We start from the raw sequence: 17243 nt of genomic DNA, 5'->3' as shown, positions 1-17243 counted from the left end.
CAAAATGGATCATCCTAAAATGAACAGTCCAAAGACTCTTTAGATTTTATTTCCTTTTTAAGTTTCAAATCTATTTACATTTGCAAAAGTACCAGAAAACTGGCACAGATCTAAGGAAATCAACTGTTATAGCGATTTCTTCCTACTTAAAGAAATGGAACATTTGTGTTAAAATTCAATGCATTGATGATACATTCAGCTACTTTTCCTGAATAGCTGAAGTTAAGTATACACTAGATTTATTTTCACATTTTATAGTCTTGGACAGTAAGTTCTGCTTAGACCATACTTCCATCCATAAAGACATTTATCCTCCATGTCTGAAGACAAGCTAAAGAACTAAGTGCCATGCTACTAATCAAATATTAAATATGGCTTCACACTCATGCAACCATATCTATAGGCTTGGATCTCCCAGGGACTGCACTTCAGGGGCTCAGCAGACAAACATAAGGTATTTTTACCAATATCTGAATCACGATGAAGATTTAACAGCTCCTTTTTTTTTACTGCTGTAGTCATTATAACCAATGAAATGCAGAAAAATGGAATTGAAGATCTTGATGTAGAAGCCTCCCCACTTGTGTAACTAGTTCTGCATTTCTTGATTTTGGGAGTGAAATGTTTTGCTTTCCAGCATTTTGAGAAAGGTAACCTTTGGAGATACCACAATTGACAAAATGATTAAAAAAAAACCCAACAAAACAGAATTTTCATTTGAATGTTAAAACCTCAAGAATACTTAAGTGAAATTAAGTGACTAATTAAAGAGTTTTAATCAAGAGAATTTTGGAAATGCACTGCTGTTAATATGCTTGCTTCCAAGCAGATATGAAATTATAGTTGCTCTATTTACAATTTCTTAAAGTATTAGCCCACTACCTCTGGAGCAGAGGTAGTTAAAGTTCTTTATACATCTCAAGTAAACTGTTCTTGATCAAAGCAGTTCTTACCTGGCTATGTTCCTTCCTAGCCCCAGGGCTAAACCAGTGACTGTGGGAGAAAAAGAAAAGACAGGTTTAACAATATAACTAACAAAGCACATGCCGTCATATGACCAGTCTGTGCGTGCTTTTGGGTATTTTATTGCCTGCCAGGAAAATAAAGCCTTTGGCCATGGTTTATTTTAATGGGGTATTTTTATTGAACTCAAAAGTTTGTAACAGTTCCGGAAGAATGCATCACAGATTTCACTTCTGAGTAGCTGCTGGCTTTATAGGTAATTATATTTTGTCAAACAAGCTAAAATAATACATAAATGATGGTATTTTAATATACTACAATGCACATGCCATAAATTAGAATAATTCCTTATTTAGTACTGAAGTAATACTTATTGATGGTTATAGCTGAAAAGACTTTAAAGTAGTTTGGACTACCTGATTGTTGTTAATGTATTATTTCAAAAAATGAGGTCAGACTTTGAATCTAAAGTGAAATGCCAAGTCTGAAAACCCAGTGAGTATCTCCACTCCATACAACTGCAAAATTGTGACTAGTGATGGCCTTATTTCACAGAGATGGAAATTTGGAGTAAGATTTTGACACACAGGGGTGTAACAATGTGCCTCTTCCCTCAACAGCAGTAAAAGCATGACAATGCTGATTCACATACACACTGTAGTCACAAAGAACTGAATTACCATCTGAATGGAGCTGGAGCAAGCATCATACAAATCTGCACACTTGCAAAAGGAAAAGAAGAAAGAAAAAAAAACCCTACAACAAGGGGGATCTCGAGTTACATGTAGTATCTACATACTATTTGCATAAGCAAGCAATAGGCTTCGGTCAAAGAATAAAATAATTCCATCCATTGCAATATTGCACAAAAAAAGAGCATCCCACTGTCTGCTACTGTGCTTGCATGTTCCTCTAGAAGTGTAACCAAAGATCACAGCTTAACCTCTCTATGCTTCTTCTTAAACGATTCCATTCAATATAACTTAGTCCCATATTCTCCCCCAAGCAGCCATTTAAATTTTTATTTCAATTAGTATATTGAAAAGATTCTGATTCCATGAAATTGTCTGGTTTAAATCCCTTTTATTTTCAAGTCACAAATCTGAAAGTTTTGTGGCTTTTTGTCACTTAGCTTTTCTGAGTTTGATAATAAGCAGTCAACCATTCTTGCATAAAAGACAAGCTGTCACCAAAACATCCATACTACTTTTTCTACTTGGTGATTAAGGAAAAGGAGTTGGAAATGAAAAAGAGATGACAGCAATAAAGTCAAAAGTAAACCTTGAGACAAGGCAGATATCTATATATTTTGGACACAAAATATTCATCAACTGCATTCAAAGTTCAAAATCTGGTGAAAACTGGGAGATTTTATCTACACACAACTTTGATGCTGGTAGTGAATCACATTTGCAAGTGATTCAACAAATAAAGTCACAAACATCCAGGAGCTGATAAAAATTAGAAATATAATGGGTTAGATTTAAATTTAAAATCTAATAGATTAGTGTCTTGTATCTGACCAGTGTGAACAGCCAATGCTCAAGGAGCAGCAGCAAACTGGGCTATCCTCCACAAAAACTCTTGTGGGTCATGGCAAACCAGTTAATTACAGACTAAACAATCAGTAAAGCATATTTCTAGTGAAAAAATACATCAGAGTAAGTTGAATGCATCTCATATTTAGATATTAAAAACCCTTCAAAAAGAATAAGACCTTTTTTAATGCAAAAGTGATACATCACACTGATTTTTACCTTTTTGTCAATTCCCTTAATTACAGCACTATTTGTTTGCTTGTTTCTTTTAAAACAAGCAAAAGTAAAGCCCATAATGTAACAGTTAAATTACTGGTAGAAAAAACTAATGAAATCAAAACCTCTTGAATTTACACACACATTATCAAGTTATGAGATGAAACAGGTGGATTAGTGGTGTAAAACAGTTGGTACTGAGGAGCTGTAGTATCTGTGCTTTGGCAAGTTTTGTTATAAACTGTGGATGATGTATCTAGTAGCAGTCAAAACACATAAATCAATCTCCAAATAAACTATTTCCTCATCCTGTATGTCTGTGTTTTAGTTTTGCTTTGAAAAAGAAAGGAAAATGTAATCTTCTAAGCATTCCAAAGAGGTAACTAATAAATAATGCTGTTAAGTGTTGTCAGCTGAAGAGAATAAAAGTTTACAGTAATGACACACTAGAGTAACTAAACAAAGTTAATTACACTTTCTATTATTTACATGTGTTAAAAAAATGAATTCAATATCTTTTTGTGAAAATTATGATAAACTTCTTCCTCACATGATACATCACATGAAAGACTCAAAGATGTGATGCTTAAGTATTTTCACGCATCCCATTTTTGCTATCCAGCCTTAAGTTTGTATTTTAGGAAAGGATACTAAGAAAGTTAATAAAAACACATTTACAAAGCACTGAATTTTATGTTTCCTTAAGAAATAGAAAATGAAATAAAAAGGACTGTAAGTACTCTTATTGAATAAATATTTATTATTAAATAAAGACCATCATGTTACTGAGCTGAGGCTCTCATCACATGTTTGTGCAGTTGTAAAATGTGGCTTTGGGGCAGACGTACCATTGTAAAGCAAATAATAACAAAAAAGTTGTAACTCCTGTCACTGATACTCACTCATGATGAAGAGAATCCTGGGACAAGTGAACTGTTTTCCTGCTACTGCCTGGTCCTGGAGTTATCTAATGGAAACATGAAGGAAAAAAATAAGTCTTTAACTAATTGCTTATTAAGAAAATACATCACAAACACTAAATAAAAAATAGAGACAGTATACTAGATAGAGTAAATGTAATTAGCAATATCTGCAATTTTTAAGTAAAGTCTGAGAGCAAAAAGTGCTATATGAGATGAAGGAAAATCCTTTATGTGCAGTTCTGATTGGATGTCAGACATAAAGACATTTACAGATTTCCAGGACCTAAGCTACCTTTCTGTCAAGTCCATGAAGTACTTTACCTCCAAAAAAGGAAAGTTAGATATTTTGAAAATCATAGACAACATACTGTCCTTATTTATGGCTCATACAGCAATGCATTTATTAAATGAAACACCTCCCAACACAAAGCTTTTGAAATTCACGTTGACGTGAGCTAGAAAGCAAAGGTAAAATTAGTTTTTACCAAACTATACTGTCGTCCTTCTCTTATGGCTTTACATACACTGAAACCTAAAATACACAATATCCTCAATTGAAGAATGATCTTCAGAATGCATGAAAGCACACGCAGACTTTTGCAGATGAAGACATTCTGATATTGTTCAAGAATGAATTCAAACAGCTTTGCTTTTATTTTTGCAAAATGCTTAATTCATGTGCATATGTAGATTGGTAAAAGCAGAAGAACAAGAGACAACTCATGACAGACGTGCTCAAGGAAGCAGAGCAGCAGGCAAACTATTCCTGATGGAAATAATGAAGGAACAAACTTTCCATTCCATGGAGATAATTTTATAGTGAGGAGATAACCAGAGGTGGGAATGAAGTCAGATGTTCTTCCAGTTTTTTCAGGAGACCACAAAAACTCAGTGGTAATACATTTATATGACTCAGGCTTGCCAAAAGTACATAAGCTGGAGATTCATGGAGAAAAGCAGCCTACTCATTATTAGAAGAACAGTGAGCTCAACGCTCTAAGTAAAACCTATTAATTTGGTGTTGTAATGGAGAAAAGGCAGGGCAGTCAGAGCTCCAAGTCTGGAAGGCTTTCAAAGAGTGCTCACTGAGTAATTTGAAAGCCCCACATGGTTAAAGTATTTGACCAAAATCTGCTTCTTTGACCTCAAGAATGATGTCACTCAGTGCTGAATTGAGAAACAATAAAGTGTTGTCACTTTTCTGGCTGATGTGGATTGAAAAGAATTGGTAATACCTTACCTCTGAAAAATCTATGCAAACATACAAATCATAGTAGAGGAAATCACAGCAGCTACATGGGAGAACAGCACCCATTGCTTTATTCCCAGTTGGAATTTACTGTTTTACTAGACTGATCAAGGCCTTACACAGCCACAGGATAATAAAACACTGACCAAATGCTACTGTTTCAATGTCATAGTTCATCTAATAATAAAACTGAGAAATGGCCATTCACAAAGACAGACCTGGAAATATAAGCCAATATTTTAATATATAATTTCCAAATTTTAAGATTAATAACTAAACTGTTACTTTAAAACTACAAGTAAGCATGCAGCTCAGCTCTTGAGAGTTATATCCTGCATTAATCTCAAAATGAGGTTTTCATGCTATTCCAGTGGGTATCCCTGGAATACAGTAATCCATTTTCTACACTGTGGCTATAAGAAAAGCAGACTGTGCCTATGTCATGCTTTGTTAGAGGTTCATGATCACATTATCTCATGGTGGACCTGACACTTTTATTCAGTTTACAGTATGTTCTGTGTACAGGCAACTTATTTCCTTTGCCAGGGCTGCTGACAACCTTTTCCACACTATATTAATCTTGTTTACAGACTTTATCTTGGTACAAATATCAGAAAACCGAACTTTTTATCTCAGGGAGAAAATAAACAACATGTTGACAGAAGCAAAAGCTATTTTCTGGACTAAAATTGGTTGTTTACCTGCAGCAATACTTATGGAAACAAGTTTAAGTTTCCAGCTTACTCAAAATACATAATCTGAAATTTAATAAGCATGGAAATTTCAAGAAAATTCACTTGATAAATTGGCAGTTTTAAAATAATATAGAAACCACAGAAGTAGGTTTTTCCACCAATTTCTATGAGAATATGAACTTGCTTGGAATACAGTTACAACTGATCACAAAGTACAGTGTTCAGGTTTCTCCTGTGTCGCCCTAAAAACTCAGCTTCTGAGCTTGCTAACATAGTTTTCTAAGGACTTTCCCAGGACAGTAACTGTAAACATAGATATGTGTACATTCTTTCTGTTACACGTCTTGTAATGGGCATCTCTCATGGCCAGTGCAGTGAGAAAGTGTTATTCTGACCATCCAATCCCTGGCCATGGTCAGAAGCCTATAAATCCTGGGAGGAAAAATAAACTCTGCTCTTTCTTGCACCACACCTCGACCTGTGTCCGCGTGATCAATTGATCTTCAGCAGTAACAACTGGTGAACCCCGACGTATCTTGCACGTGTGTTACAGGGTACTGTCTAGCCTGTGGCTATGGGTGGTTTTGGGCTTTCTCTTACGGAGGGCCTGGTTCTGGAGATATGGCGTGCAGTGCATGATCAAAGAGGGATTGATGTTTTGTATGCTGACTTTCAGCAATTGTGTGAGTATGGGAGAACTGAGGGGTTTTTCCCTGTGGTTGAAGCGATTTTTTCGCAGTCAGCTTGGGAGGCTTTAGGCGATTCCCTGATCGAGGCTCTGCTGGTCGGTTATCAGCCCCGGCTGCTCCGGCTGCTCGGGATCTGGCGAAGGTGCGGCTTTCTGAGGTCGGGTCCCGAGGTCGGCTCCCCCGGGATCGCCGGGGCCCCCAGCAGGTTGAACAGGGGTGCCGCGGGACCGGTGGGCGTGACCCCGCCTCGGCCAGCGCCGCGGCGGTGTAAGCCTGAGGTGGCCTTGGATTCCTGCCCGCAGGCTGTCCGGGGCGCCGCGGACCCGGGGGGTGTAACGCCGCCTCGGCCTGCGCCCCGGCGGGGGAAGCCCGGGGCGGGGCCCCCGCCTCCGCGTGCCCTCCCGGCACAGACCGATGGGGGGGTGCTTGAACCGGGGGCGGCGCTGCCTCTGGGGGATGCCTCAGGGTCTATCCCGTGTCCCTGCTGCGGCTGGGCCGTGCCCTGCCCCGTGGTGGGGGACGGGCCGGGCCCAGGCCCCACGCCGGCAGCCGCGCACGCTGTTCCACTGCAGGAGCAGCCGGCACCGCTTCTTGGACCTTTCACCCCTGAGGAACCACTGTTAGGGGCGGTTCCGAGCGCTGCCCCCCCCACACTGGGAGTGGGCTGTGCCGAGCTGCTTCCAAACCCCCCCGCCTCGGGTTCCCAGGCATCACCCGAGCCTGTGGCTGGGGCCGGCCCTCCCCCGTCGCCTCCTGCGGCTGTGGCAGACCAAGGTCCTGAGCTGTTTACCACTGGCTCGGGTGGTAATGCCGCGGGGACGGAGCCAGTGGCCTTGACGGGCCAGGGGTCCCAGGCTGCTGGAGCCTCTTCGGCTGGCCTGTGGACTTTGTCCTCCTGTAAAATGACTGTGCAGCTGAGCGTATCAGGCATTCCATGTGCTTCCAAATGCTTTGGTCCGGTGGGTGAGGCCATGAGTGCTCTTCTTGTGGCGTGGTTGAATGTCACTGCCCAAGGCACCATTGCTCACCTAGGGGATGTTGATTTGGATTTCCTGGGGTGCATTTCTGCCATGAGTTCCACACTCCTGCCTCCTGTTTCTATCCCTGCAGGACCTGGATTTGCTCACCTTGTGCCTTTTGAGTTTTATGTTCGCAGAGCTGAGACCCAGCTGCGGGGAGATGGTGGCTTCGGGTTCCCTGGACCTCCCTGGGTTCACGGACTGCTGTTCTGACAGCCAGGGGTCATCCTGAACGGGTCTGCACCCCGTCCATCCTTGGTGAGATGCTGTCAGAGACTAGCTTCTGTGGGTTTTGACACTGGCATGGACATCACGATTGTTAAGTTTGCTGATGGACCCGATGCTGACACATTCAACACAAAGAAGAACTTGAGACTGACTCTTTGTTCAGCATTTTCTGTTGTCTTCTCTCATGATAGACTAGTCACCCTCCGTGACTTGATGCAAGAACAGTTGGATCACGGTGATCTGGAGTTTCAATCAATCCCTGGGACATTCCTGTTTTCTGTATCAAGAAGTCTGGGAAATGGGGGTTGCTGTAATACCTCCAGAAAGTTACTGCTATGATGGAAAGCATGGGGATGTTGCAGGCTAGCATGCCTTCACCTGCCATGCTTCTTGCTGATTGGCCAGTCCTCATCATGAATCTGAAGGATTGTTTTTGCAATTCCTTTGCATCCCGACGACAGACCGAAATTTGTCTTTTTGGTGCCAGCTGTCATTAATGCTGAGCCCACACAGAGATATCAATGGAGATTTTGCTGTAAGGCATGCAAAATTTGCCGGCATTTGCCGATGATATGGGGCTCTAGCCCTCTCTGGAGTTTGTGAGCAGTTTCCTGCTGCTCGTCTCTACAACCTCCCTGAAATTATTTGAGGGTCAAAATGATATTGGGACAAACAGTCCTGCATTTGGAGGTGCAATTATTTTTTTTTTGCATTCAGTGCAGACACTGCATGAATGATGTCCAAATATTAATGGACTTTTACATGGTTGTGTCCTTACATGGGACTGACCATGACAGAACTGTCTCCCTTGTTTGGTCTATTAAAGGGGGACTCTGATTTTAAAGTCACCTCTGACACTGACCCTAGAGGCACAGTAGATGCTGGAGGAGGTTCTGCGAGCAGTTTCTGCTCCTCAAGTTTATTACATTAATCTTTCCATTGATGTCGCTGGTTTGTTTTTTGGGTTTGTTTTTTTTTTGGGTTTTTTTTAGAGAGTCATGAGGCTGGATCAGCCCAACTGATAGAATTACAGACTGCTGTCATAGCATTTCATAGGTTTTCCCAGGCACCTTTCAATTTGGCCATGGATTCTGCCTCCATGACCAAATTGAGAGCCATCCATAAGCAGGTGTTGATGTTGGACATTTGTTTCATTTATTTTGGGGTCTGTTGTTTTTCTGGTTTTTGTTTGTTTTGTTTTTTTTTTGTAATAACGAAAGGGTGAGATAGCACCCTGAAATTACAGCCTTCTGATTGTATGGAGTATTGTATTTTTCTATAATTTATTTTTTGATTGTTTATAATGTTGCTAGTTTCTTTGTTCATTTTTCTTTTTTCTTTTCTTTTTGTTAAACCAAAAAGGGTGAGATGTTGCCTTGAAAACTCAGCTTCTGAGCTTGCTAACATAGTTTTCTAAGGACTTTCCCAGGACAGTAACTATAAACATAGATATGTGTACATTCTTTCTGTTACACGTCTTGTAATGGGCATCTCTCACGGCCAGTGCAGTGAGAAAGTGTTATCCTGACCATCCAATCCCTGGCCATGGTCAGAAGCCTATAAATCCTGGGAGGAAAAATAAACCCTGCTCTTTCTTGCACCACACCTCGACCTGTGTCCGCGTGATCAATTGATCTTCAGCTTTAACACTCCTGCACACCCCAGAAGGCTTCAGCTACAACACAGCCACAGAATGTTTATAAAACTAAACACCCAAGGTACACACGTACAGACCTTTGCCTAAAATTCACTGCTGATTACTGTAAGATTCACAGTATGTTGCTGCAAATTAATTCCTGCTCGCAAAATTTACCTAGGGTGCAAAAATCTAAACCAAACCTCACTCCCCTTCATCTGCTACCTCACTGTTACAAAAATCTTAATAAAAATATTAATAAAGTTTAGGGTCATTTTTGGAACTTCTAGTCTCTTCTGGCTACAAGTCCTTTCACCACTACTTGAATAAGATGACATGTTACGGCTGCATCTGTTCATAGAATGTCTGAGACACAGGTTCTCCAACTCAGAGAAAAAGTATTCCTGATTTGCAAAGACAGCTTTGCCTGAGAAATTATGACCTAAACTAATGGACACAGAAAGATGAAAAAATATTCAACACTAAAGGGTATTGCCTCAGAATACACAACACCATATACTGCTGCCCAAAATCACAGCTGGAAAAGACCGCCAGGATTTTCAAGTCCAGTCTTCAACTGAGTATCACCATGTCCACTAAGCCATATCAAAAAGTGACATGTCTGTTCATTCTGTTCATTGCAACACATCTGTTCATTGAACACCTCCTGGGATGGCAATTCCACCATTTTCCTGGGCAGCCTATTCTAATTATTAACCACTTTCAGTGAAGAAATTTTTCCTAATATCCAACCTGATCCTCCCTGGCAAGATACTACATATGACAAACTTCAGAAATGACATAAGGAAAGACAGTGGGATTAAACAGAAAAAGGACAAGTCAGAGGATTAATAATAATAATAGTAATAATAATATTGAGCACCTCAACTGTCGTTTTAAAACGCCATTAACAGAGAAAAGAGCATTTCAGCTGGAAGGAACCTACAGTGATCATCTCGACCAACTGTCTGACCAATTCAAAGTGTGCTGTTAAAGGCATTGTCCAAAAACACCAACAAGTTTGGGGCATCAGCCATGTCTCTCAGTCCTGCTTTAGTGTTTGAACACGTCCTTGGTAAGTAAATGCTTCCTGATGTCCAGTCTGAACCTCCCCTTGTGCAGCTTTGCACCCTTCCCACATTCGTATCTCTGTGTTCCAGGGATAAGAGATCAGGCCATCACTATTTCCCCTCCTCAGGAAGCTGTAAGAGGTCACCCCCCAGTCTCCTTTCCTCCAAACCAGACAAGCCTGGAGCCCTCAGCCACAGCTCATAGGACATGCCTCCCAGTGCTGTCAACAGCCTTGCTCTCTCCTCTGGACACTTTCAAGGACCTTCATATCTTTCTTCATCTGTGCAGCCCAGAACTGCACACACACTGGAGGGGAGGCTGCACCAGTGCTGGATATTGTGAGATCATCACCACTTTTGAGTGGCTCACACCACCGAGGGACAGGGAGCAAAGTGTCCACAGCTCAGTCACAGGGTGCTTGAACACCACCACTTATTTCATATGAACAGGCTAAGGAGTGTCCAAGACTGGAGAAATAAAAAAAGGATCTATTTAGTGGATCAATTTATGCATCTTCTAATTAAGTATGATAGTGCTATTTTAATTTACATGTGCTGTAGTTTAAAGAAAATCTACTACCATGTGCCAAGAAAAACACACAACACATTAATGCAAGACAAAAATATGCTACACTTGCATAACAATTCTTATTTCTCATTTGAAGTATATTTTAATGTTCAGTTACATTCAGTTAATACCCCATGAAAAACCATCAATTATTTTAAGACACCTATGATACAAAGCTCCCAAGTATGGACGTGTTCAAGACTCAATATTTTCTTACTATTTAAAATAATATAAACAACCACAATATGCATACTCATCCATACTTCTTGTCCCTTTCTTCCCATGTTATCACATAGTCATGTGAGCAAATACATTCCCTGTTCATAATTTATGTTTTATCTTAAGGCATAATATTTTTGAAAAAACAGACTATATCCTATTCATAATTGTTCCTCAGATATATTTTCCATTACTGAAAAAGAAAGTTTCTTACAGATTAAGTAGTTTTTAAACACTGAAAGTGATATTTTTGCTTTTTGAATTAGATTTTACGCCAAGCACTCCATAGCATGTGCAATGAAAAGATACTACTGAGCTCATTTTTTACAGGATGTTATTTCCTTGCTATGATTTGGTGGATTTGGCAGTGCTGGGTTTATGGCTGGACTTGATCTTTCTTACAGGTCCTTTCTAATCTAAATGAGTCTATGATGTGCTTTAAAAAGCCACATAAATAATTACGAAAGCATTTGACTTGAAAGCTTAGCTTAACCATCACAATATGCCACATTCATAGCAGGAAAAACCAGCAAAATTTCAGTAAAATTTTGCTGGACACTAATTACACAAATAAGCTAACTGCTTCCCTAAATGAAAGTACAGGTTCCTTTTTTCTGCTCTATAAATTAACTGCTATGATCAACTACAACTTAAAAAGTTCCATAGCAAATCCCATTTTCTCAGGCAGGATTGTCTGCAAAGAAGTTGTTTTCCAAAATGAAATGCAACTGAAATCAAATCATGGAGAAGAGGATTTTGCAGGAAATTGCAGCATGACAATGTTAAATTCATAATTCATAGATCTGCAACTGTCAATTTATAGGAAATTAAACTATGTCAAGGGAAGAAATAGAGAAAAATCTATTCTCCATATTTTATTGAACTGATTAAAAGTAATACCTTATTATTTTCAGCACCTATTTAGTATTACTCTATTTATAACTTCTCCACTAGCAACTTCGGAAAGTACATGCACTAAACAAAGTTCTGGATTTAAAATGCATCTTTGAAAAATACAGAAGCACATTTGACCTGGAGCAATACAGAAAACTATGCAAACAAGAATAGCTCTCACAGTATACATTACTGGAACATAATCCTTGTTTGACATTATCATTACATTGTTATTCCCTCTGAAAGCACACTCTCACTGAAGGGTCCAAAGTGACCATTCCAGAGAAGCATCTCTTTAATGTACAGATCACCTTTAAGTGATGCTCAAACTCAGCAAAGTCTCTATGAAGCCATGGCTCACTAGCAGAATAGTTCTATACCAGTTTCTTGCTACTCTAGTCACATTTATTTAAAATTAAACTCTTACTAACACAGTGTTGCAAAAATCAATGGATCTGATAATTCTGCTTGCAAAATACATGCAAATGATAGGGAAAGGTAAAAACTGTAAGAAAAATAAGCCAAAAGACATGGATATTAATCCTAAAGCAAACAGGCATCTCCCTGTACATGTTTTACCATTTTCTCTTAAGGTATTTTTAAAAACAGAGAAAATAGGAATCAGTAAATTTCTTGGCGTGACAGAATATGTCCCAGCTCCCCAATTTCTCCAGTGATTTCACACAGTTAAGAGTTTTCTCTACATTTCTTTTCACACAACTGATCAAACTGCCTCTATCTCTTGATATACAGCTTTCAACTGAATGATTAACAGATGGAAAAGGAATACCATGAGAATATCAGAGACCAAAAGAAGAAAAGAAGAACCTAGCTACTTCAGAGAAAAATGGAAAATTTAAATCCCACGTATAAAAGCAAAGAATGGAATTTCTTTGTAAACTTTTGTTATTTCACAATTTTTCTCTGCTATTTTTAAGACAAAGCCTGAGTTTGAAGTTAAACAAATATAAATTTAAAACAAAAAAGTACTTTTTTGAAAGTAGACTGGCCTGGGTATAACATTTTCTGTTTGTTTTTAATTGTAACAGTAGCAGAAAATATCCCACACCATGTTTTGTCTTAAATCTTTGTCAAAGGGACCAGTTTTTACATACTATAGAATAGGCAGAGTAAGTTTAATGATGCACTGTAATAATATATATATAATATTCATATATATATTAGTGCATTCCTGCTGTCTTTAAGTGTGTAATACAGTAATGCTGGAGGAGCTATTAGAGGAAATAATACTAATATATAACATAACAAAAAACCTGGTCTGTGGGGAAGCATCAGGTAAACTGAGAATTTTAAGTCTCCCATCTTCAAGAAAGTCAGTAGGAGAGATTCTTCTGAGGTTCATGTTAATACAAAATAGTACTGTGTGGCACTATGCCTCCAATAACAGCTCACAACACTGCAAAAAATGGACTGACTTAAAAGTCTCAAGAAGAAAATATAAACCAGAAAATATTAGTTCTTGTATTTAAATTAAATATACATTTATTATATTCTTTATGTTATTATATTTATTATTAATTATATATAAATTTAAATACAAGCTCCTTAAAAAAAGGCAAATGTAAGATTCTACTGACTGCAAAAACACACCAAACAGCACCACTATTTCAATATTTTATATTAGGAAAGGGGAAATATTCAAGGCAGCTGTGAAACAAAACAATGGGCAAAAGTTTGTTATTTCAGTACACTGTAAATAGCTAGTGTTTAACAAATTTAATTTTAATTAAGCCAGATTTACCTCATTTGGGAAATGGAGCTACTAATTAAGTGCCCCAATAATATGCTGCATAAATATATATATATATATGTATATATATATAAAATCTCTATAATGATATTCTATCTGTCTCCTTAGCTATGAAATTTATTCTTAGGTGAAATCTTCACTAAATCAATGGGATTTTGATTTCAGTAGTGCTGGGACTATGCCCTTATTAGTTAAGAATAATCTAAAAAGCTGAAATAATGTTTTATCTTGTAAAATTATTATCAATAAGTAAGTTACCCATACAGTAATACAGGGAGGCAGAAGTAGCAGAGCATCTAGCCTTGATCTGGGAGATTATTAGCTACTAGCCTTGATCTGGGAGATGCAGATTCCATTTGGGAAAAACAGGAAAAAACATTTAAACAAGACCCTCCTTTCCGTTCCCCCAAAAGTGATCTGTAAAAGTATTTCCTTACTTTGTTAAATATAATGACAGCAAAGATGTTATTACGTACCAGCAACAAAGGACGTCACCAAAGCATTTGCTTTGAGACTGCTTGAAGCACAGAAGGTGATTTTTTTTCCCTGCTGCCATGGGACTTATTAGAGGACACAGAAAAACATCAATATTAAATGCATTTATGTATCTGAGCAGAATTGCTCCTAACAGAGCCCTTTGCAGGTACCAGTTGTACAATGGCAGCTCATGGCAGCCTGAGCTGGCTCGGTGTGGATTCAAACCCAAGCACACAACAAAAGCCCCAGTTCCAAGTCGCCGCCCAGCCTCAGTTGCAAGCTGTGAGTGGCCTCTACTGGCTGACCAAAGGCTACAGGAGTCACCAAGCTTTTGCTCTGAGTTACAGCTGAGGTTATCCAGTGTGGAAAGAAATGGAACAGAAGGAATATGCTTGTCAGTGCTACATTATTCACTCAGGTTGTCGCTAAAAATGAACAGCAAACACAAGATGAGTTATACAACAGTGAGAAGGGAAAATGCCTTTAATACCAGTGCTCCTGAGATTTCTCCAAATGCATGCTACAGATACATGCAGTAGTCCAGTTTCCAAAATGACAATGGAACTTAGCAGGATGTACTGTGCTAGCTCTTAAGGTGGACACAAACCCGAAACTCAAGTAGTGTATAATCTGTTCACGTAAGTTACATGTTTTGTATGAAGAGTGAATTAGCTCAATTGCAGTATCTGCAGTTTGATTCAGATGCACAAACAGAAAGCTTGCTGCAGTATCTGAGATGTGTGAACCCAGAGACCACATAGCCTTTTCAGGAATGTGAAACAGATTTGGTCTTTTCCTTATATATAAAATTAGAATCAGTAAAATACGGTGAAATAAAAAGAAATTAAAAAACCTGAAGGATGAAAATGTGTCTATTGCCACAAAGAACACCTACAATTTCTTCCAAGTACATAAAAAGTATATTTTCTAAAGAAAAAAACAAAACAAAAAAAACCCCCAAAAACTAATTTTTTTTTTTCTTTAAACCACAATAATTGTAGACTACACAGCCTGGAGAAAAGCTGTCCAAAACACGGCAAAAACACTTATTAGATTATTACGCAATGTCTATATCAAAATTAAAAAAAAAAAATTAGATAAATAAAAATAGTGTCAGTAGCAAGGAAGTGTTTTTTTTAACTTCACCTTTCTTTTTTCTACGGGTATGTACCTGATTTGCCATTCTCCCACTTTTTAATTGCAGCTTATCAAGAAGGATTATTGTCAAATACAAGTGACTACTGATGCCAAAAGGTGATTGCCTTCATGAGCAGCCACACGGTGCTCACACGCAGCCCTGCATTTCCTGATATTTCCAGCTCCTGTTCTGAATTCTGCCCCATCCCAGAGTTCCACCTCATTTCAGAATTCATTCCCATTATCTCCACTGTTCCAAATTGTTCACAGGGTTATCTAGCTGACATAGAAGATAACCCTCCATCTCAACAGACACCACTGGGATATGACATGCTGACCCACAGTAAGCCCTGATTATTAGCTTGAAACATACACCATATAAATGGAGCTTTGAGCCAAATAATTTGCTTTAAAATCTTTCCATTTTACTTACACATTAAAACTCACTTTAAACATGCTGACATGAATTCCATTAATCCATACACTCATGAATATATTTAGACATAGACATATTAATGTTAGATTCTATCATCAGAAAACATGAAAAATACTGACGAGAATGCAGCCTGCAAGTAATGCCTTTTTATTTACAAAAAAAGACGCAGGATTTTAGTCTATAAATGAAATGAAAATTAAATGGTCAATCACTGCAATTAAACAGAATGCCCCACTGACAGTTTTGCACTGAAGCCCAGAGTCGTCCTGAAAAAGGACTTGTAGCATGTAGCAAACAGAAGAACAGTGAGATTCCACCTTTTCCATACCACTGTACTTAGAGTGACTGGGAAACTGGTGAGAATTAGTAACCCATGACAGATCTGCTAGGATAATTCTCCTCTTCCTCTCAGCCACCAAATGGTTTCCTATCATAACACTTGCAGTCCTGCCTGGGTTTAAAGTCTTGAACTGTTAGAGTACCATCTGCATGAAAAACTCAATACCTTGTTTTTTTTTCCAAGGGGAACCCAGTGAGCTGTATTACAGCCTGGACAACAAAAACCAGGCAGAACTTGAACTATTATCAGGAGAAGGCGATTATATGAAGACCGAGCACACAAGAATGCTTGATAGCAGTGTACCTAAAAATTTCCCATGTGAAGAAAACAGTTATCAGAAGATTGTGAATTAAAAGGTTGCACTTTGCTAAGATTTGGAATAAAAGCCTTTTCAAAATCCATACAGTTTGATCAATAACAGATGTTATGAAATTTACACATTTGAACTGCTAAAATAAAAGCATGACCTTTTATCCTTTAGGTTAGATGACATTTAAATAATTAGTGCTCACAAAACAATTTTTCTTCATTTCAGGTGAAATTCTCACCAGAAGGGCTCACAACAGTGGTAAAACAACAGAAAAAAGGCTGTAGGGGAGCCTCATTCACAAACTTGGACAGTTTCACTATTGACAGTGTGTATGTGGATGACATTTCTCATTATTTTGAACTGATCTGTACATAAATGTTTCACACTACAAGCTTACACGACTAATAGATTTTAGGAATCCTTCTGTATTTGCTACTTTTCTGCCATCTAAACTTCTAATATACAACTATAACCATTGTTTCAGATTGTAAACACAAGTAGAGATGAACAGAAAGAAGCTCAGAAATCAACTTTTCATTGGGTATTTTTAAGGTCAAGCTAAATTCCGGCTTAAGATATATTTTCAAATTTTCTTCCCAAGCAATATGACATAGAAATAAAATGTATTTTAAAACATATTACAATAAATATAATTCTTCTTATCAAGACGTTCTCTAGCTTTTCCATCACCTTGTCTTCAAATATAAATAATTCATAACTTCTACTATAGAAAAATGGAAACAAGGAGGTTCTAATAGGAAAAAAAACCCTCAAAAGTGGGAATGCTACTCATACATTTTAAAATAAACTCTAAAGCTTTAAAGGTTTAATAGCAGTGCCACACTGGGATATTGACACTGAGTAA

At 38.3% G+C, this 17243-nt stretch overlaps 1 protein-coding gene across 1 annotated transcript in view; it reads right to left on the bottom strand.

Moving 5' to 3' along the window:
• Nucleotides 1-17243, bottom strand: part of GPATCH2 (G-patch domain containing 2) — a 121363-nt gene that overhangs the window by 31366 nt on the left and 72754 nt on the right. The window contains exons 6-7 of the mRNA XM_005523327.3: nucleotides 3620-3684; nucleotides 954-993 (exon numbers count right to left, since the gene is read on the bottom strand). Coding sequence (XP_005523384.1) covers nucleotides 954-993; nucleotides 3620-3684 — 105 coding nt within the window. The remainder of the gene's footprint in view (nucleotides 1-953; nucleotides 994-3619; nucleotides 3685-17243) is intronic.

Source organism: Pseudopodoces humilis, chromosome 3 (assembly GCF_049639895.1).
Source record: "Pseudopodoces humilis isolate 2021_Gansu_Grassland_sample_001 chromosome 3, ASM4963989v1, whole genome shotgun sequence".
Classification (NCBI taxonomy): domain Eukaryota; kingdom Metazoa; phylum Chordata; class Aves; order Passeriformes; family Paridae; genus Pseudopodoces; species Pseudopodoces humilis.
The sequence above is the reverse complement of the archived record's forward strand: the minus strand, read 5'-3'. Positions and strand labels throughout refer to the sequence as shown.